The following is a 21,723-nucleotide window of genomic DNA, read 5'->3' on the forward strand; positions in this document are numbered from 1 at the left end:
CCACGGCTGGAGCAGCTTGCTTTGGTCTGTGAAAACTGGAGGCTCTCCTGGCTGGTAGTTTCCAAGTTAGATGCCTATCATTGGAGGCATTTTCTCTTTCTTCCTCTACTTCATGGGCTCACCTCCTGTATTCATGCAGCCTTGGTGTTGATAACAGCTCAGTGTGTGAGACCCAAACACATACAGAGCTGTTGACCACCTGTGAATGAAACACCTGTTTGGCAGGCCTGTCTTTTTTGGCAGGCAAGGTGGTGAGGCAGCAGGGAGAGGGGACTTTTGTTACTTTGTATACTGGCAGCAGCACATAAAACTAGCAAGAGGTGCTGCTTGTTATCTCAGCATATTCAGTACTTCTCAGAGTTTGAATGGAAAAGACTTAATTGGACTTAAACTATATCCTCTGAGGGTAGGACCCATTATTTGATATTGGTTCCTTTTTTTCTGGTTTGACTGTAACCCTAGCCACCAGGTGGATCCCATGTCTGGGCATGTGATTTTAATTGAATACGATCTGAAAGAAGACAACAGACTTTGTTGGTATTTGCTATACTGCCAGCATTTATACTATTGCATAGTGCTTTCAAAAGAAGCAAACTGACCTGTGGTATTTTCTTACCATGCTGTAGATAGGAAAAATCTCCAAAAACAAAAAGAAAAAACTGAAAAAGAAGCAGAAAAGGCAGGCTGAGTTACTGGAAAAGCGCCTGCAGGAAATAGAAGAATTGGAGCGCGAAGCTGAAAGGAAAATAATAGAAGAAAATGTCACATCAGCTGTACCTTCTAATGAGCAAGATGATGAATACCGCCCAGAGGTGAAGCTAAAAGCAGCAGCGCTGGAGGAGGCCGCCGAGGGAGAGCCTGCACTGGACAACGGTCAGTCGCCCGAAAGAAGGGGCTTCGCTAAGAGGGACCCTCCCCGGGCCCCACAGAGGGGGCCGTGCTGCTGCAGATGTGCGGAGGGTTCTCTCTAAGTCCTCACTCAGGAAGATGGGGAACTGTCTGCTAATTCATTTGTAAAATGGATGCCAGAAAATGTTAATATTTTCACAAGTTTTTTTAAAACATGGGAAATATTTGAGAAACTCCATGTCTCTGTCATGCTGATGATTGTCTTTTATTTTGTAATTAACCTTTTACCTAATAGGACTCTATATCCACAAACCTTCCCTGAGGGTTACACAGGCGACGGTAGAAATGGAAATGAAACTATTAGATCATTTCCCCCCTGGAGCTCTTTCTAATAAGAGAAGACCAGTTACTTAATAAATGCAAGTTAGGATTTGGGAAACCTGGGGATATTACCCTGAGAGCCACGCGCTGTTTGCTGTGTAGCGCACACGTTAAGCACATAGAGAGTTCTCTCTTGTTGGAGGAGATTAGTGTGGTAAGGAGGTTAACGAGTTCTAATTCTCCGCTCTCATCCTTTTAAGGAGAAGCTGAGGACCAGGAAGAGAAAGAAGATGCTGAGAAAGAAAACATTGAGAAGGATGAAGATGATGGAGAACAGGAGCTCGAGAACATAGACCCCACGTGGATAGAATTACCCAAAACCAACGGCCACGTTGAGAACGGCCCGTTCCCGCTGGAGCAGCAGCTGGATGATGAAGACGACGATGATGAAGATTGCCCGAACCCTGAGGAGTATAACCTGGACGAGCCCAATGCAGAGAGTGACTACACGTACAGCAGCTCCTACGAACAATTCAATGGTGAATTGCCAAATGGACGACACAAAATCCCCGAGTCACCGTTTCCAGAGTTCCCCACGTCGTTGTCCCCCGGGCCCTTAGAACCTGTGGCTTGTGGCTCTGCACTTTCCGACGGATCCCCGCTCACCGAGCCGGAGGAGAGCAGCCCGTCCCACGACAGGAGCAGGACGGTTTCGGCCTCCAGCACTGGGGATTTGCCAAAAAGTAAGTGTCCCTCCCCGTCAGGTCCCTGCCTCCGTGGACGGAGTCACACTGACAGAGGAGGGAACTGGCTGGAGGGGGAAGCCCAGGTCTGTGTGCCACAACCACTTCCACTTTGTCTGTGTACTCGTGAGTAACTAATGTCCCATAAAGTATACTCTGGGCCACTTTCTCTTGCTCTCTGTGTCTCAGATCCATTTCTGAGCTTGTCTCATTCTCTCTATGTTTAATGACATCATCTAAGAACCTTCCACGTTTAAGAACTTATAGCTGTAGCTTTCTAGAATGTGTAGTTTAATTTATAATTTGTGCTTCCATCTGTAATATTCAGTTTTTGGTTTGGTTTGTTTCTGTTCAAAGAGGAAGGCGCCTGTTCTTTGTCCGATTGAGAAGGGCTTTCTTTCCTTTGACACTTGTTCCTGATTAGAGGACTTGGTTGTTGCCATTTTAAAGGCAGTGGCAAGGATTTAAATGTGATGACGACTTATATCAAACCTTACTCGGGAGTGAATGCCACGTGACACATCCCTGCCTTGACCTGCCAAGGGATTTCAGTAAGCAAACCCTGGGCACCATGGCTGGTTTCCATTCTGGCCTCACAAACCTCTGCTCCCTCTGCTGACAAGTGTTTACACACACACAGTCTGCGGGGGAGCCAGCCTGCAGGTAGCCCCGCCAGCTCTCAGCCCTTCCGCTGCAGCCGGGGGGAGGGCCTGCAGAGCCGCCTTGCCAAACACGTTCTGACCGGTTAGCTTTACTCTGAGCAGAATTTTTAAAGGTGCTTACAAGACCCTTCACCTGGGCTGTAGGTTCATCTAAGTAAGAGCTGACATCTGCGTTTCTTCCTCACTCTCAGGCTCCTTCCACTCTGCCGGGACTGCTGGGCACCAGTGTGGCACAGCCTCGCCCCCTTTTTTAAGACACAACAACAAGCGCCTGTGTGCACAGGCATGTTCAGTCCTTCTGTCCCTTCGCCTGTGCTTCCCGCTGGCCTGGAATGTTTCCTCTGTTTATCCGTTGTCCGTGCTTTTGGCAAACTTCCGTTGTTTGGTCAGGTAGCAGCTCAAACACAAGTCCTGTGTTCCCTGCCCGCCTTATCCCGTTCCCCTCTTTCCCTACCGGTCAGCTTCCCTTCCGTGCAAGGGCACTGTTCTCTCCGTTATCTTTCTCTTCTCTAGGACGTAAGATCTCTCTGGAAGTGCCATGTATCTTTCTCTTGATATCCTCAGCATCTAACCTGACGCTAAGATAAACATTTGTCGAGTAATGAACAAACACATCAGGGATATTTGGTTACATTCTACTCTTTCCTTTCTCCCACTGTTTTCCATTCACGATCAAAATTTCACTGTCCAACACGCATTCTGTTCCCAGCACCCTGTCTGTTGCCTGAGATGGGGAGAAGTAGGAGGTCTGTGTTTTCCCCCCCGTTGATCTTTTAGAGAGAGTGGGAGAGAGGGAAACACATCGAGTGGTTGCTTCCTGCAACCAGGGCCCAAGCTGGGGAGGAGCGAGCAACCAAGGTACGCGCTCTTGACCGGAATCGAACCGGGGACCCTTCAGGCTGCAGGCCGACGCTGTATCCACCGAGCCAACCCGGTGAGGGCGAAGTTCTTCTTTTCTGAGCCCAGCCTCTTTTTATCAAACAGACCTTTCGTCAAATTCTAGGGACATAGCAGGGACAGGATCTCCTCCTCCAGTCATGTGATGGGAGGTACTCTGTTTTGGTTTTTGGCTTGGTTGTTCAGAACCATGGGCCTGCACCCTTCTCCCCTCCCCCCATGGGAAGTGTTTCCTGCAAGAAAGGGGTGTGATCTAGAGGCTGAGGGGTGCCACTTAGTACTTCATGAATAGGAGGCAAGAGAAACAAGCTTTATTTAGAACTTGCTTAGATCCTTTTTATTACAGCAGAGCGTAGGTGAAGAAGAACCAGGCCAGAGTGGGAAGTCTGAGGGAAGACGTACATACCAGCTGAAGAATTGGACTTCCTTCTGGAAGGTTGAGGAGAGGAGGCAGGATTCCTCTTGGGTTGTTCGCTGCTAGATCCATAGACTAGACCCTGGCTCATCATGGCCGAGGGGCGGCGACCTGGGGCAGATGGTTGTGTCGGCTTTCCCTGGAAATTAATTCATTGGTATATTTTGGATCCTTCCTCTCACCTAATAGTGACCGTGTCACTGTCAGTCCTGCCTAGGCTGCTGTAACTAACACAGGCTCCCTCCCTGCCGTCTCACTTTGCTCTCGCTCCCTAGCCATTCCCTGGAGAGCAGTCCAAGGAGAGAGCTTGTTAAAGCTCATCCCTCCGATGAGCATGCCCCAGAGGTACAGCTCGAATGCTTACAGCTCCGTACAGCTCCTTGCCGGCTGCTCCTTGGCTGCTCCCTCCCTGTCATTTCCCAGCATCGCCTGGGCCTACTTCCGGTGCTCATTCTGCACCTCCCACACCAGCTTTGTTCTCAAGTTCCTCACAAGTACCAGCAGGTTTGTTGGTGCCCCTTTGCACTCCACCACCCTTGCCTAGAGCTTCTCCCTTCCCTCCTTTCCTCAGGCCTCTCCCATCTCAGGAAAGACCGCCTCTGAACACCCTCCATTATCTAGCTCCTGGCTTTGCTTTGCTTTTCTTCACATTATATAGAGCCACCTGACATGGTGTGTGACTCATTCTGTTTACTTTATTGCCCGTACTCCCAGCCAGTACATGAGTTACCTAATGTGGGGTGTGGTGGGTGAACCTCATTTTTCTTGTTCATGCTGTTTCTTGTGCCAAGACAGCACCTGGAACAGATAATGGGTCAGGTTTGGGCACTAAATCTCCTAGTTTTGCTCCGTGCATTTGGAACTGAATCTGCATATCAAGAGGACATTCATACTTCCCATGTATAGATATTTTAAACTAAAGTATCATTGTGACTTTTCCTAGTGGTTAGAGCATCGGCCCATGGACTGAAGGGTGTCAGGTTCAATTCCCGGATTTCCAGTCAAGGGCATGTACCCTGGTTATAGGTTCTCCAGCCCCAGGTCAGGGCATGTGCAGGAGGCAACCAATTGATATGTCTCTCTCACATCGATATTTTTCTCTCTCTCTCTTCCCCCCTTTCAATCTCTAGAAATCAATGGAGAAGATGGCCTTGCATGAGGATTTAAAATGAATGAATGAATGAATGAATGAATGAAATAAGTGTCAATCTGGGCCTAGAATAGAGCCTTGCAGCTCGGTGATGACGGCTGTTTTGTCACTCAGAGGCCCCCCTGGCTGTCATCTTATTAGTTTTTAGGATGGTTCAGGTGAGGGAACACAGCGTCACCCTGAGACCAGTTTATCAGGAATGGCCGCAGGGCCGCTGCCCTTCCCATCTCTCTGTGCCCACTCTCCACTCCTTGGTGGCAGTAACAGGGGTGTGACTGTGCAGCGGGCATGATCGGACTTGTGTTTGAATGGCTTTTTGTTCAGCATAATTCTCTCCAGGTCCATCTGTGCTGTTGCAGGTGGCAAGAGTTCTTTCTTTTTTACAGCTGTGTAGTATTCCATTGTGTAAATGTTTAAATTACTTTTTTACTATTAGAGTCAGGTACTCAGAAGAAAGTTCTCTTTTACCTTCTCTGTGTTTTTATACAACCACATGTTAAGGTAAATTCCATAGTGCCGTTTGTGAGGTGGTCCTGGTCTGCACGCCGGAGCCAGGGGGTGAGCGCCTGTCCCTGGAGCAGGCCCTTCCCGCCACGGGCAGGGGGAGCCCTGGGTCTAAGGCCAGACACTGCCCGCCCCCGTGCGCATCTGTGCGTGCGCGGGTGCGGGGAGGTGGTCCCTCCCTCTCCCTCCTTGTCCCTGAGTCTTAGAACATACAGGTGTTGGGGACGTAGATTTTACTTCAGTTCTGCAGTCCCCAGACCTGGGTCTCCTGCCTGCCACCTCTCCGACCGAGGCCTCAAGGATTTGTCCCGCTTCACCTGCTGCCCATGCATCCACCCGGGCAGCATTTTATGTTTCTCCTGGAACTGCCTTTTCAGCCCATTCTCTGTTCAGTGTGTACCTTGTCCCTTTTGTGGGCTGCTTTCCTTCTTATTTCTGAGTTTCCTGTGTTTCTTCTGAACGCAGATCTGGCCTTTGATGGGGCCCCTGGTGATCAGCCTTTTTATAAAGAGGGAAGTGGGCACTGGGCAGGCAGCAGGAAGGGAACGCGAGTCTGCCCGCCCCGTTGGTCCACAGCCTGAGGATTAAACCGTTAGCCAGAGCCTCTCCACGTCCTCGGGCCCCTCCTGTGGGGCTGTGTCTGCTCTGGGGGCCGGGCACCCCGCCCCCTCCCTGTGGACAGTGAGCACAGCCGGGCACCCCGCTCCCCTCCCTGTGGACAGTGAGCACAGCCGGGCACCCCGCTCCCCTCCCTGTGGACAGTGAGCACGGCCGGCCCCGCTGCCCTCCCTGTGGACAGTGAGCACGGCCGGTCCCGCTGCCCTCCCTGTGGACAGTGAGCACGGCCGGTCCCGCTACCCTCCCTGTGGACAGTGAGCACGGCCGGTCCCGCTACCCTCCCTGTGGACAGTGAGCACGGCCGGGCACCCCGCTCCCCTCCCTGTGGACAGTGAGCACGGCCGGCCCCGCCCCCCTCCCTGTGGACAGTGAGCACGGCCGGCCCCGCTGCCCTCCCTGTGGACAGTGAGCACGGCCGGGCACCCCGCTCCCCTCCCTGTGGACAGTGAGCACGGCCGGCCCCGCTGCCCTCCCTGTGGACAGTGAGCACGGCCGGCCCCGCCCCCCTCCCTGTGGACAGTGAGCACGGCCGGCCCCGCCCCCCTCCCTGTGGACAGTGAGCACGGCCGGCCCCGCTGCCCTGGGTGCCACGGCGTCAGCGCCTCCTTCGGGGCCATGGCTTCCTGGCACAGATGCACCCCAGGAAGTTTAGTCCAAAGCTGGCAGTGCCCAGCTTTGCCTGAGCAAAGGGTGCTTAATGTTCTGTTTAGTCTGTAAAAACCACTTCAGAATTCCAAAGCGAAAGCCATGGCTGTGCCTCATCCTTTCCAGAAGCCTGAGCTTGTAGGAGTTGAGGTTTGCTGTCGGGGCCTCGGGTGCCAGGTTGCTTTCGTGGTTGGTGGCCCCATGTTAACCGCGTGGCGCAGGCATGTGCGGACGTGTGTGAGATGCTCTCCTGTCCCCGGAGCCCTGAGGAGCGGGCCTTGTGCCGACCGTTGAGGTTCTCTCAGGGTCCCCCTGGGGCTGAGGGGGGCTGATTATTGGGCCAGACTATCGTGAAGGACCTCAGAGGTTTGCCTTACAAACCAGGTCTTCTCAGGAAATCTCTCTTCTGGAATATTCCTTGTCCAATGCTAACCAGGCTGATGCGTCCTGGCCTTTAATCTGTTTGTTGGCATCAGCTACCACCCCGAGCAGAGGGAGCGAGGGGGTGCAGGTACAAGGACACGGCGCCATCAGGGGGCGCTCTGTGCTGTGTCTGCAGCGATGGGCCGGGGGCTGTGCCCTCACAGGCGAGCGGCCGGGGATGGGCAGGAGGCAGCTGCGCAGGCTGGTCCGAGAGGCGAGGGAATCCAGGCAAAGGAGAAAGGGCGGGCAGTGCCCATGGGGTCTCGGCAGCCTAGTTTGTTCCTTTTTGTGAAATATTTTCCAGAGATAGAGACCACAGATGTTAAATTCTGTTGAATTCAGCTTACAGGGTTCCGGGCCTAAGTGACCATCCCGTCACTTTTCTGGAAAAAGAGGCTCTGTTCCCAGCAGGCGTGTGTGCACGCCTGCCAGCCCTCCTCCCCCGCCCCCCGCACTAACTGTCCGCTGTTTGCTCATGCCAGCCAAAACCCGGGCGGCCGACTTACTGGTGAACCCCCTGGACCCCCGGAACGCCGATAAGATTAGAGTTAAAATTGCTGACCTGGGAAATGCTTGTTGGGTGGTAAGTGGAATTTTCTTTGTCAAACATTCTGGTCATGGTCGTGACTGTAGAAGATGCTGTTTTCCTTTTTAATGTGCCCTCCTGGTAATGCGGTGTGTTCCCTCTCAGCACAAACACTTCACGGAGGACATCCAGACGCGGCAGTACCGGTCCATCGAGGTGCTGATCGGCGCGGGGTACAGCACTCCCGCGGACATCTGGAGCACGGCGTGCATGGTAAGGGCGGCGGCCACTGCCTCCGTGGAGGCTTATCCCGGGGCCCGTCACGGCCAAGGTCCCACGGTGCTGCCGTCCGCGGAAGGCTGTCCACTGGGGGCGGGGGAAGGCGGGTTGCTGCCTTACGTGTCCTCAGAATTGGAAGAACTCTTCTCGGGCATGTGCTGGGCTTGGTCTGGGCTTGGGAGAGAGGTGTGTCCTCTCAAGACCCTGGGCAGCCACCCTGAGAATCAGACCCTCCGCTGTGGTGCCAGTGACTTAGCTAATTCCTCCGGCGGCTGAGAGCCTGCAGTTTGCCTGCGGCTTCATGCTTCACTCACACTGTGGCCCAGCGGATGATTGTCTGCGTGTGGAGGCCCCTGGCAGGCCTTACTAGAGAGGAAGATCACCCCTCTACCAGTGTTTTGTCCCTTTTTTTCTATAAAGTCAGATCTAGAGATGCCCTGGCTTCTTGTCCGGGGCTGTCCAGTTGCTCGGAGACAGGCTCCTGGGACCGGGCCTCCCTGGAGGACACGGTGGTGCTCTCCTTGGGCCTCCGGAGTCTCTCTTCCACCTCGGTCCGTCCTTTTCCACGGCTGCTTTGGTGCGCCAGGAGTTGAGTGGTGCCTAGCTCTCCCCAGGCTCCTCCAGGCCCCCTTTCTCGTTCCTCACACGTGAATTGATGAACGTGCGCCATCCATAAGCCGGTTTCAGTTCTCTTTTTTGGCCCTCTCCCCTGTCTGGTCAGCAGCTTCCTCCTCATGGCTGTGCTGGAGTCCTGTGTTGGAAACGGAGTGTGTGTGTTGAGTAGAGTGGCAGTTCATGCTTTCCTTATTTCATCCACCCCTCTCCCCCATTCTCCTCTGATGTTGAAATGCAAGGACATGTGTGCAAAGCTAGGCACTTGTCTCATCCAAAAAATGCTGAATAATTAAATTTACTGTTATTCAAAGGTGAATGTAACAGTTGAGTTTGTTGGATTATTTGTCCTTGATGCTCCGGCAAAAGCATTATTAATAGCACTAAAACCATATGAAAAAAAGTAGATGTTTCAGGTTAGCATGATCTGAGGCAACAGATAAGGCAAACAGAACTGAAACTTTGCCTTTCTGTTCCCACGTGGCTCTGATGGATAATTCCAGATAATTCTGAAAATTGAGTTTCTCAGTAAGTATCAAAAACAAAGCATTGCGGTGACTGGGAATGGAAGAGTCTGTGGAAATGCGGTGGTTCCTCTGAAGCTCTAGCCTGCTGGAGGGAGGAATGAGCCGCTCTGTGTTGCTCCGGAGGGCGGGCGGGGGCGGGGCGGGCTGTGGGGGCTGGGACGGGAGAGGGAGGGCTGGGAGGGCAGGTGGGGGTGGGGGAGGGGGGGCGGGGGCAAGGCAGGCGGGGGCGGGGAGGGCTGTGGGGGGCAGGACGGGAGAGGGAGGCTCTGAACTGTGGGAGCTGCGTGGGAAGATCTTTCAGGATGGGTGAGATCAGGCCTCGCTTGTCCCAGCAGCACAGAAGGGGCCACATCAGGGTCGCCCTGAATAGACTGAGAACTTTTTCAACTCTGATATCCTGTGTTTCTAATTTTGGATGTTAAATGTTGGTGATATAACCAGAAAAATAGGACAAGATCACAGATATGGTTGAATAATGGTGGAGCAGGGAGTACAGGCCAGGCCAGGGTGTCTGTCTTCCCTCCACTGGAGAAGAATCGGTCTGTCCACTGCTGCAAACAGTGGCCTCGGCCTCAGCCACCGCCTCCTCCAGCAGCTCTCCCGCCCCCTCCTTTCCTTTCCAATAAATTAACGCACACTTCCTCGGTACCACTCAGGAGGGTTTGAAAATGTTTGCCAGCAGGGTGATTTTTCTGGGAGGGGCAGTCTTCGCTCCCCACTCCCACCCCTTGTCCCCGAAGGCCGTGACCGAGCGCTCCCTTTGTTCTAAGCAGAGAACCTGGTAAAGATGAGGCAACGTTTCCACATCCCTGCCCTGTTATCAGAGTTTAAAAACATAACAGTGTATCACATCCATAATTCCAAGCCGAGGGAAGCTCCAGAGGAGGAGAAGCCCAGGTCCTCCGGGAGTGGAGCGGCACCAGCCCTGCGGAGACTGCAGTGGGGATGGCGCTCCTGAGCCCCTGCACAGACTCGGCCTCCGTGGCGAGTCTGAGCCTGTGCAGCCGGCACTCGCCTCGGAGCTCCCGTCTGCAGGCTCTCGGGTCTTTCCTGTGAGGGCTCTACGGTTCCCTCTGGGCTTGTACGGTATTGAACTGCTTGTGTCCTACTCTTCCCCAGGTAAGGCCATTCAGTGTGAAATCCAGTCGTTCCTCTTGGGACCTGAGGCCAAAGGGGAGGTTTTGTGCCCTGACCTGGGGTTGGTGGTTTACTGGCTGGAGAGGAGAGGCCCTGTCCTCAGGCTGCAGCCCTGGGGCAGCTCGGACTTCATTCAGCAGAGCAATAGTAGTTGCTGTCTTTATATATATTATTACCACATTATTAAACTCCTAGTCCTGAGGTTGTGCGTGTGCGTGTGTGTGTATGTGTGTATGTATGTGTGTGTGTGTGTGTGTGTGTGTGTGTGCACGCGCGCGAACCTGGTGGAAATGGGAACAGGTGGCCTCCTCCACACAGGTGTGCGAGGGACAGGCGGCCACCCAGGCAGCCAGCTCTCCTTGCCCTCCGCGGAGGGCTGAATGGGGATTCGGTTCCTCCCGGCCCCAGGCACAGGGCAGAGGGCTTCTGAGTGCTAGGCGTTCCTTTGGTTGAGCCAGACATGAATGACATGACGAGGAGATGTTGAAAACAGCCCCCTTAGTCACTAGGACAGGAAGGTCTTTGCTTCAGGAGAGAGTCAGCATCCAGGGCCCAGGTTAGCCTGCTGGTTGAGGGCAGGCTCTGGAGGCAGAGACCTCGGCCTGGACCAAGCCCCCCTCCTGCCACTGGAGGCCGAGCACGTGTCCTGGCCGGCCCTCCGCACCACGTGTGGGTGCGAGGCCGTGTCTGTCTGCGTCCGCTGAGTACGGCCAGTGCGTGGCCCTCCGTCCTCCAGCAAAGGAGACGCGAGGTTCCTTACGGAGCTCCACCGTTTCTGGGAGGGAGAAAAACGGGGTGTTGAGGCCTTTTAGAGGCTTTTGGTCCGATTGAGATCCTTGTAAAATGTAGGTCTCTTTTACACGGAGGAAAGCTTGGGGCCAGTCTCTGCAGTGCTTAGTCTGTCATCTGTTGTGTTCTAGGCATTTGAGCTGGCGACGGGAGACTATTTGTTTGAACCGCATTCTGGAGAGGACTATTCCAGAGACGAGGGTGAGTATCGCTGCCGCCCATGCCTCAGGGTGGGGCTCCTGCCAAGGGTCCCGGAGTTTTGGAGAGTATTACATCTTTTTATTTTTTTTATTTTTATTTTTTTTATATATTTTATTGATTTTGTACAGAGAGGAAGGGAGAGAGATAGAGAGCTAGAAACATCGATGAGAGAGAGTCATCGATCAGTTGCCTCCTGCACACCCCCTACTGGGGATATGCCCGCAACCAAGGTACATGCCCTTGACCGGAATCGAACCCGGGTCCCTTCAGTCCCCAAGCCGACGCTCTATCCATTGAGCTAAACCGGTCCCGGCGAGTATTACATCTTGTTCTTTGGAGAGTATTATATCTTGTTCTGAAATAGAGCTGTGTATTGGTTTTTGAACACCAAGTTCAGATGTTGGGTTTTTTTTTGTTTGTTTGTTTTTGTTTTGTTTTGTTTTTAGCTTGAAGCCCGCTCAGTGTTAGGGAATGGGCAGAGCTCCCCGAGAGCCCTCCCCCCTGCTGCCCACAGGCCCCGGCCCAGCGGCCGGGCGGGGACAGTTGTACACAGCCCGGGCCTCTGTGTTCCTTTTGCCCACTGATGCGCTGCTCGTTTTCCTCTCCTGTGTGGAGCCGAGCGCAAACCCAGGGGATTTGTCTTGAACCCCATCTGTGACCTGGCCATCTCTATGTTGAGTCGCTTGCGATGCGGGGTGGCCTGGGATGTGCTGTATCCATCACTGTTAATGCTCCCGATAGGGCCTGAGGCCCCTGCAGGGGTGTGCTGCGAACATTGTTGATTTGAATCTATTTCTGAGTTTTTACTAATTTCAGTTTTCTCCCTCTTTTACGCCCTCCTTCCCTGTGCCCGCCCGTTCCCATGCCCTCTTTTCTCTCCTTTGCAGACCACATCGCCCACATCATAGAGCTGCTGGGCGGCATCCCGAGGCACTTCGCCCTGTCCGGAAAGTACTCGCGGGAGTTCTTCAACCGCAGAGGTAGTACCTCTTCTTTCCAAAGCGCCACGATGCAGACAGAAACGGAACGGCAGCTCCTGGTTTCAGCCTTCATGGTGACACGGGCATTTCTCCTAAATTTAGAACGCAGCCGGCAGGATCCGGTGCCGGTTTAAAAGCTGAGGGGGACACTACACGTGGCCCAGTACTCGCCACCTGGGCGCCAGCTCCTCTGAGGGCCCTGGGCCGGGCCGCCCAGCCGCCCGGCGGAGCCGGAGCTTTGGCCGCCCAGGTGCTCGGTTTCTGTCTGCGGCAGTGGCTGTGTCTGCATGCTGTGTGCTGATTAAACTGTCCTGTGTTTCTGTTTTGCTGGTAATGTTTCCCAATGCAGATCACATAGCATTGATCATTGAACTGCTGGGGGAAAATCCCCCGAAAATTCGCTATGTTGGGGATATACTCGAAGGAGTTTTTCACCAGAAAAGGTAACGGTACTTATGCAACCCTAATTTCAGCATAATCCTCTCCCAAGAGGAGAAATTATGCTTTTGCATTTGGGCATTGGAGAAAAACCTGGACTTTCACAGCTGGGGTATTCTGCTGAAGAAAGCTCCCAAGAAATAAACATGAGTGAGCCATCTGAGCCTGTGGAGTAAGAATTTTGTAAGAGACAGCCTTCCTAAAATCTTTTGTCTCCTGCACACCTCTTCTCCTGCTCTGAGTACCAATCTGTGTACTGAAGTATTTATAAGAGGAGTTAGAAACCAGCTAAGCTTACCTTTCCGTTTTTGTGCTGTGCGTGGAGCTGGAGTGTCCCTGCGCTGGAGCAGCAGCGGCCCAGATCCTTGCCTTAGTGACCCCCACTGCCGTCCTCTGACCTGTCTGAGGTGTCTGTGCAGTGGGTACAGGCCTGTGACATCCATTGAGCTCAATTTCTGCAAATCCACTCCTGTTCTCTCCCATTGCAGGACCTCACATTATATTATAAGTGACTTTACTTTAATATTATTGTTCTTATTGATCCTTCCTTGGCATGGCCTTGAACAGCTGTTTCTTTGCCCGGTATAGTCAGTCCCCTTATTAGTGATCTATTTAAAAAAAAAACCCAGGGTATTATTTTTAAAGAGCCCCTTCCCAGTGCTATAGTCTTTTGTGTGAGTATAGTTAGTCCTCTTAATTCATGATTTTTCAGCTTAATTTTTTTATTGTTGTTAGAACCTTTAAAATTGGTATGACCAGAACATGGAGTTACAGAAATTCCTGAAAATCCCAGATACTCTCTGTCCCCTGCCCTAAGCTGACTTGTTGTACCAGTTTGACATTTTATTTTCCTATGAGATAAAGGAATTCTTGTAGAGTAGTTACCCCTATTTTTTGTTGTTAATTCTCACCCAAGGATATTTTCCCACTGTGTTTTAGAGAGAGAGTGGGAGGGAAGGGAGAGACAGAGAGAGGAACATTGATGTGAGAGAGGCACACTGATTGGCTGCCTCCCACAAGTGCCCTGATCAGGGCCAGGGATCAGGGATCGAGCCTGCAACCAAGGTACATGTCCTTGACTGGAATCGAACCTGGGACCCTTCAGTTCGCAGGCTGACGCTCTATCCGCTGAGCCAAAGTGGCCAGGCTAGAGTAGTTATCCTTTATTATACACTTGGGTGATGTTCAGCTCACCATCCTGTTTTGTCCTGTAGGTTTTATTTCCCTGTTAAATATACAGGAAAGCCGAGAACTGACCATGAGAAGATGTTCACCTGCTCCACTTCCTGGAGCACATTAACCACAGCCAAGCTTTTCTGGGACCACCCAGTGGGCAACCTGTGATATGTGAAACTGGATGCTGTTATTTTTTTACTTCCTTTTTAAGGCTTACCACAGGAACAAGAATTGTCAGGGAAAACCGTTTATCAGACATCCGGTATTCACTTTGGTTCTGAGACTCTGGTCTTCGAGTCTGGGCCACAGGAGGGAGAGAGAAAGTTCCCCTTCCCACCTGCAGGCTCCCACCCAGGCCTCTGAGCAGCCGGAGGCCCCCTGTGCTCCGGGCGGTGCTGCCGGGAGGTGCCCGCCTGTCAGCTCTGCCGCAGGCTGTGTCCTGGCGGAGCAGCCCAGCGGTGCTGCGGGCCCGACCCTCTCACCGTGTGGGCTGCCTTCAGAGGGCAGGCTGAGGAGCGCTGCCTGGTCTGCCCTTCCCTGCCTGTGCACAGACAGCTGGAGAGTTCTCCCTTGTCGGCGTGTGCTTTAGGGCTTGCATATACGGTTCTTTTTGAGGTGCCTGTTTAAAGGTGACCTGCAGAGTTGAAATGCATTTAGCGTTCTTGGTGTAAAAACTCATGCTTGCCCCAGGATTTGTCTTCATAGTCCCCATATGTGGTGTAAAACTCATAATTCTGGAATATTATAATTTTATGGACAGAATAATATATTCCCCTTCACAAATCACTTAATATTTAAGAGACATAATGGAAGTACTTCACTTTTTCCCCCTGAAAAGGAGCCTGGTAATCTGGGACTGGCAGATAGAGTCCCAGTCCCAAAGCCTGCGCTCCGGACGAGCCCTCCCTGTCAGCGTGATGGCCTGGCTGGTGAGGCAGCCGGGGCAGGGCGCTCATCTAGTAAGTAGCCTTGCTGGTCTCCTGTTTGCACACACATTGTGAGAGCTGCTGATGATAGGAAGGGAGAAAGGCTTAAAAAATGAAGACTATCACCATGAAGTGTCATGAAGTGCCTACTGGCAAAATTTGTTTCAGCAAAATGTATCTTGGTATATTTTCCTAAGAGAAAAAATTGTCAAGGCAAAACAAACAAACAAAAATGCTGTAACTTATGTGGGAGCCACTTACATCTTATTTTTACAGTAAGTGGTGGCGGTGCAGGTGCTGTTTCTTGTGTGTTGTTTGCAGGGCTGGAGGGAAAGGGGGGCCTGACTCCTCCGATGAGCCTGTACTCATCATTTCTGCCACGGGTAGATCTCCACGTTTGGGAGCTGAGGGTTTGTTTTAACCTTTGTCAGCTAGTTAAATGACAGCATTTCTTATCATTGAGTTAAATGTAAGAGCGTGTCATGTAATCATAGGGCATGGGCGAGTTTATTTCATATTTTTGTTATTGTAGTTTTTTGCATCATGTATTTTTTCCCACCTATCCACATAATCCACATATTCTTTTTAGAGGCAATTCGGTATTCTGTTATATTGCAATATTATTCTGTCTTCAGTGCCTACTGGTGTTTAGGACTATTCTGAATATTTTCCTGTAATAGGCAGCATATTTGCACATACAGTTTTTTATGTGCGATTTACCTGGTCATGTTAGATATTTTAGGCTGTTTGGGAATATTATTTTATTAGTTTGTGATGACTAGTTAGGTCTGAATAGCTTTCACAGCCTTTAAGCACTGAATTGTTTTCATCACTGTTACGCAGACTTTAAGTCATCTTTGGGATAATCCATATTTTCACTAAAGAGTGTATTTACTTTCATGCCTCTCAAGAGATGGGTTTTTGTTCCTGTAAAAACTGGGATCCTTGGACTACATGTCTCGGTTGTTCCAGGCAGACACTGCCTCTGGGTAGTTTCATTCATTCCCAAACCTGGAAAGTGTTTCTTCTAAGTCAGAATAGATGAGTGTAAATGGAGTCTGTCCCCCGCCCCGTTACCAGAGAGCTTGTCTTAGCCTGTTACGTGTGAGCTTTCTCCCCTTGCTTGGATATGATCAGCATTCACTATAAAATCAATAGAGCTGCATTATGGAAAATATAAGAAAAAAATCTTATTACAGTGCTGTGTGTGTGTGGAGGGGCACCTGTTTTATATCTTTTTTTTTTTTTTTTAATATATTAAAAAAAATAATACTGGGGATGTGCCTGCAACCAGGTTACATGCCCTTGACCGGAATCGAACCTGCGACCTTTTAGTTCGCAGGCCCACACTCTATCCACTGAGCCAAACCGGTTTCGGCGTGTTTTATATTTTTATGGGCATTTTGAAGATCACTCTTGTGATCAACATGTAAAACATAGTTTTCACATTCATTCTTTTACTACCAACATTTTACCGTATAATTCCATGTTATTAAGTAGTATTAAATAATATTCATCAAGTAGGTATACCACAGTTATTGTCTTTAAACACTATTCTCCTATTACTGACAATTTGAAATATTGCAAGTATATGTACTTTTGCAGTTTGCATATTTGGGAGGTGTGTGTGCCAGGGTTTATTTTCTTAGGCTGGTCCCTAAAACTGGAATTTTGGTTTGAGGGAGATGAACATTCATGATTGCTCAGACTTTGTCTGAGGGTGGCAGGTCCACTTCCCCATATCAATAGACCTGCCCTGCAGACTGGAAGCTTTTCTCCGTCCCCAGTCCTCACGAAAGAGCCAGAAGCTGTAAGAACAGGTTTTTAAAATATATTTTTTTTTTATTGAATTGAAGGAGGAAGGGAGAGGGAGAGGGAAACATCAGTGATGAGAGCAAATCATTGATTGGCTACCTCCTGCGGGTGCCCCGACAGGGAATCAAACTGTGACCTCCTGGTTCATAGGTTGACACTCAGCTACTGAGCCATGCCGGCTGTGCTAAATGTTTTTATTCAGAATTCTGTGCACATCATGATTACAACTCTGTAGATAAAGCAGCTCATAACAATGTACATAGAAAGAGTATAGACTCGAAGAAAAGATCCCTGTGGTGGGATTACAGTCACTTCTGTGTTTATAATTTTTAAAAATATACTGTTTTTTTTTTTTGTTTTTGTTTTTTATATACAGGAAAGGAGAGTTATAGAGAATTAGAAACATTGATGAGTCAGAAACAACAATCAGCTGCCTCCTGCACACCCCCTACTGGGGATGTGCCCACATCCAAGGTGTACATGCCCTTAACTGGGATTGAACAGTCCGCAGGCTGATGCTCCATCCTCTGAGCCAAACCAGTTAGGGCTGTGTTTATAAGTTTTTGAGATGTTCTTTTATTTTCTTTATGGTTAAAGAAAGAGGAAGAGCATATCTAAATTGAGTTGAATAAGTGGGTGAAACAGAAAGCCTTCTAAGCACAAACTGGATGTCTGTTAATGCATATCATGATAAAATTCACCGTGTTGGTTAAACTGAAAGGGGAGAAATGGGCCCTGGCATGAGGTGTGCCCATAGGGTGCCCGCAGGACTCTGGCTTGCGGTGGGCCCGGGAGGGTGTGGGGTGGAGTGCAGCTGGTCTGTGTGCTCGGACGGGCGCCCGTGGAGGCCTCTCTGTGGGCAGGGGTGGCTGTGTGTGAAGATTTCTAACAGGTAGAGAAAACGAGTTAATCGTCATGAAAGTTTTCCTAGGGCAGTTTGGCCTAAAGATCACCTTTTCTCCTATCAGGAAAAGTGTTTACAGTTACTGCCCATTTACTAGCTTATTAGTCATTCTGTTATGTCCACCGGGCTGCCTGGGTTTATACCGCAGCCAGCACAGTTTGAGAAGAATAACTTCAAGGTTTGTAAATGGATGCCCTGATGTCTTAGATTTTACGACGAGTGTGTAGAAAGGAATGGTATTTGATACAGGTTGGCATCTAGAGCTGTGCTGCCTCGTAGACTAGCCACAAGCTACTTACATTTAAACACATTAAAGCTGGAATGCCTTAGCCACACCGACCACATTTCAAGTGCTCTGAAGCCACAGCCAGCCTGCGCTGTCCACTGGAGTGCAGATGGAGTGCACCGCTCCCATCGGATAGCACTGTTCTAAAGGGAAGGGTGCGAAATAGCGGCCCATGGAGTTTAAATAGTATGATCTTAAAGCTTTTTCTAAGCAAGGTTGCAAATGGGAGTGGGAGTGCCTCCGTCGGTTTTGCAAACGGAAACCTCTTGGGCGCGCTCACCAGGCCCTCCTCATTTAAAGAAACCTAGAGTCCACGTGAGCGAACTGGTCACTGCTAAGTTAATGCCTGTTTACATTGGCCAGGCTTGCTTGTAGATGACACGCTCAGGTACATGTAATGATCATTCTTGAGGAGAAAAGCTGGCCCCTTCGTTGTTGCATAGCGTTAAGCAGGTAGGTGTCTGCTTCACAGGAAGAACCCGCCTAGACCAACGGTAGGAAGTGCACGCTGGGAGCTCTCCTGACATGTCCGTTTCCCCCGCAGGAGAACTGCGGCACATCACCAAGCTGAAGCCCTGGAGCCTCTTCGATGTCCTGGTGGAAAAGTATGGGTGGCCCCATGAAGATGCTGCACAGTTTACAGATTTCCTGATTCCGATGTTAGAAATGGTTCCAGAAAAACGAGCCTCAGCTGGCGAATGCCTTCGGCATCCTTGGCTGAATTCTTAGCAGATTCTACAAATACAGCATTCTGAGCTAGCAAATGTTTTCCAGTACATTGGACCTAAACGGTGACTCTCATTCTTTTAACAGGATTACAAGTGAGCTGGCTTCATCTTCAGACCTTTATTTTGCTTTGAGGTACTGTTGTTTGACCTTTTGCTTTTGTGCACTGTGATCCTGAGGAAGGGTAGTCTTTTATCTTCAGCTTAGTAGCTTACTGACCCACTTTCTTCTGGAAACAATACCGCGTCTCTAAGCATTCTTTTTTGTGTGACATTCAAATGTCACTTTGTTTTTTTGAAAGAAAAATACTTTCCCCCTTGTGTTTTGGCAGGTTTTGTAACTATTTATGAAGAAATATTTTAGCTGAATACTATATAATTTACAATCTTAAGAAATTATCAAGTTGGAACCAAGAAATAGCAAGGAAATGTACAATTTTATCTTCTGGCAAAGGGACTCATTCCTGTATTATAGTGTATGTAAATGCACCCTGTAAATGTTAATTTCCATTAAACATAGGATGGGAACTCCAGTTTCAGAAAAGTTACCAGGTCTTGAGTGCTTTGTAGCCTAAGTTGCATGCAGTGGACTTAGCTCCAGGGAGTTGTACAAACTTCATTCCTTTTTCTGTGGATTTTAAACAGAGTAGCTCTGGGTTATGTCATTCCCTATATGGCACCTAAAGAGAGAAAAAACATACTTCCCATTCTAAAGTACGTTTTATAGTTTAGCATTCCTTTTTCTATTTTTGCATATTTTAAAAGTACTTTTAAGAAAAAAGCAGCAATTTCCCTTTTAAAATGTGATGGCCTGGTACCATGTGGTGTTGCCTCCTCCAAACACTGTAAGTGAAAGTCTACGTAGATAAACTGGACAGAGAAACATGTTCAATGTGTGAAATGAAAAATATATATTTTTGGAAAATCTTGCTCGTGTGTGTCTAGAACCAAGGTATGGCATATGCAATTTGCAGTGTAATGGGCAGAATACGAACAACTCAGAGGTAACAGTGATCACATTCATTCTGTAGGCATTTTTTATGTGTGACTACAGGTTTTACTAGTTTTACTGTCTTTTTGTGCATTGAAGTTGAGAAAATGATTTTCCCTTTGCAGGTTGCACACAGTTTTGTTTATAATTTCCTTAAAATTATAGAATCCAGGACACAAACCATAGTAGGCAATATAATTTTAGGATGTAATATATGAGGTCTATTTAGCCTCTTTTAGAAGTCAGTGGATTGAATGCCAGTTTTTTTTTTAAAATTTTACATTTAAGGTGCCTCCTTTTTCTTGACTTTGTCTATTAACATTTATCCATATGCCTTTGCAATAACTAGATTGTGAAAAGAGAACAAGTGTTGTAACAATAATCCGTTGTTTGAGGTGCTTGCAGTTGTTTTAAAAATTAAAGTGTTTTTGGGTTTTTTCCCCCCCAGACAACGCCTTGGTCATTGGCCTATATTTGAATCTGTAGAATGAACAAACATTTGCTATCCTTTTAGTGTAGTGTACCCAAAACTAAAGTAAATATCAGCATTCCTATTGTAGGAAATGTAGTTTTATAACATGAATTAAGGTTTTATACAAGGAAGTAATTCATTGTTTTGTAAGGGTACAGGATATGGATTTAGAGAAGATGCTGCAGTAAGGATTTAATACCTAGGGTCTCAGTGATCCCTTTTCATTTATGTTTAATGAAAAACATTACTTATACTTTGAGTATTAAAAATTCTTTTTTTTCAACAGTGTTCACTGTGGGAACAATACATATAATCCTCTTTGGAGTGAGCATTAGATCACTTATTACTGTGAGGTGGAACATCCTGTTCATTTATGAAATGTGCTTGTATGTTTTTCTAATGAGGCTATATGTTATCAGACAGGTTCTATGACAGATGGTGGCTATAGACCAGCGATGCTATCCAACATTTCCATAGGAACCATATTTTTTTCAGGGCTGTAGCACACTTGAATGAAATTTATCTAATGCAGTTTTGGCTGTTAGAAAATTTAACTAGTTTATGAATTTTGGAAGGATCTGTTCCTCATGATAAAATAGTCCACCTAGTTTACAATGTAAAAAACAATTATTCTTGCCCTGGCCTGGCGGCTCAGTTGGTTGGAGCATTGTCCTGTACACCAAAAGGTTGCAGGTTTGATTCTTAGTCAGGGCACATACCTAGGTGGGGGTGTGACCCTCAGTCAGGAAGTAATAGATGGATATTTCTCTCTCTCCCTCCCTTCCCCTCTTTCTGAAATCAGTGGAAACACATCTTCAAGTTAAGATTTTTTAAAAATGAAACAGTTGCTCTATAAAGAATATACGTTTGAATTAGGTATAGCGTGATTTTAGCAGATTCTTAGTGACTTAATGATAATGCATATAAAGCTAACGAACTGCCGGTAACACAAAACACTATAGCCAGTGATTTTAGTCGAATGTTCTATCTTTTCCTCTAGTCCATGTAAAGTCTTCACGGAAAAATGACAAGCAGTGGATTATAGCAGATTCAGAAGCTGGCTGTGTGGAAATTAGAACTTCCCAAAGGCAGAGAAAAGGTCAATATAAGAGCTTCAAAAAAGCATACATTTTTTAAAGGTGAAAACTGATTTACTCATTTGCTTCTTCCTGTTCCTGGATCATCTGTATCTAGTTAACATAACTACTGTTTACTGCTGGGGTAGAGAGCTTTAGTTTTTATCTATTGTACAATTGAAATTAATTCCTAAATTCCACCTTTTTCTTCCATTAATATTTTTAACTTTAATGAAATTTTGGTAAATTATTTTGAGAGTGTATGCATCCTTCATTATCAAATCAGATAACTATATAAGATTCTGCGGTTAACAGAAAAGGTTCTATATACATTATTAGGCAATCCATGAGGAATTAAAAATCCTTTAAAGAGATGAAAATGTTTCACTATGCTTAGTTAACTTTGTTCTAGTGTTTGAAAACTGTCGGGTTGGATAATGTGAAGCCATTTCTTCTTGGACAAGTGTTTCTTTTGGCAAAGTAGAATTTTGTTCGATAAAGGCAAGGGTGGTAAAGTTGACCCAGTTCTAAAGCTTGAAGCTGATTAGGATTGATCTCTAAACGCAGCTGTGTTAATGTACTATCATTAGCTATTTTCAAAAGGAAATGGAAATTAAAAGTGTATAACATGACTTC

At 48.4% G+C, this 21,723-nt stretch overlaps 1 protein-coding gene across 4 annotated transcripts in view; it reads left to right on the forward strand.

Moving 5' to 3' along the window:
- SRPK2 (SRSF protein kinase 2) overlaps nt 1–19,985 on the forward strand; it is a 166,049-nt gene extending 146,064 nt beyond the window's left edge. For all 4 annotated transcript variants that reach the window (XM_084897824.1, XM_084897825.1, XM_084897827.1 and 1 more), the window contains 7 exons: nt 627–873; nt 1,431–1,913; nt 7,710–7,810; nt 7,919–8,026; nt 11,229–11,298; nt 12,186–12,278; nt 18,368–19,985. In XM_084897824.1, coding sequence (XP_084753950.1) covers nt 627–873; nt 1,431–1,913; nt 7,710–7,810; nt 7,919–8,026; nt 11,229–11,298; nt 12,186–12,278; nt 18,368–18,552 — 1,287 coding nt within the window. In that variant the 3' untranslated portion in view covers nt 18,553–19,985. The remainder of the gene's footprint in view (nt 1–626; nt 874–1,430; nt 1,914–7,709; nt 7,811–7,918; nt 8,027–11,228; nt 11,299–12,185; nt 12,279–18,367) is intronic.
- The last annotated feature ends 1,738 nt before the right edge of the window (nt 19,986–21,723 follow it).

Source organism: Pipistrellus hanaki, assembly GCF_964339955.1.
Source record: "Pipistrellus hanaki genome assembly, chromosome: 10".
Classification (NCBI taxonomy): domain Eukaryota; kingdom Metazoa; phylum Chordata; class Mammalia; order Chiroptera; family Vespertilionidae; genus Pipistrellus; species Pipistrellus hanaki.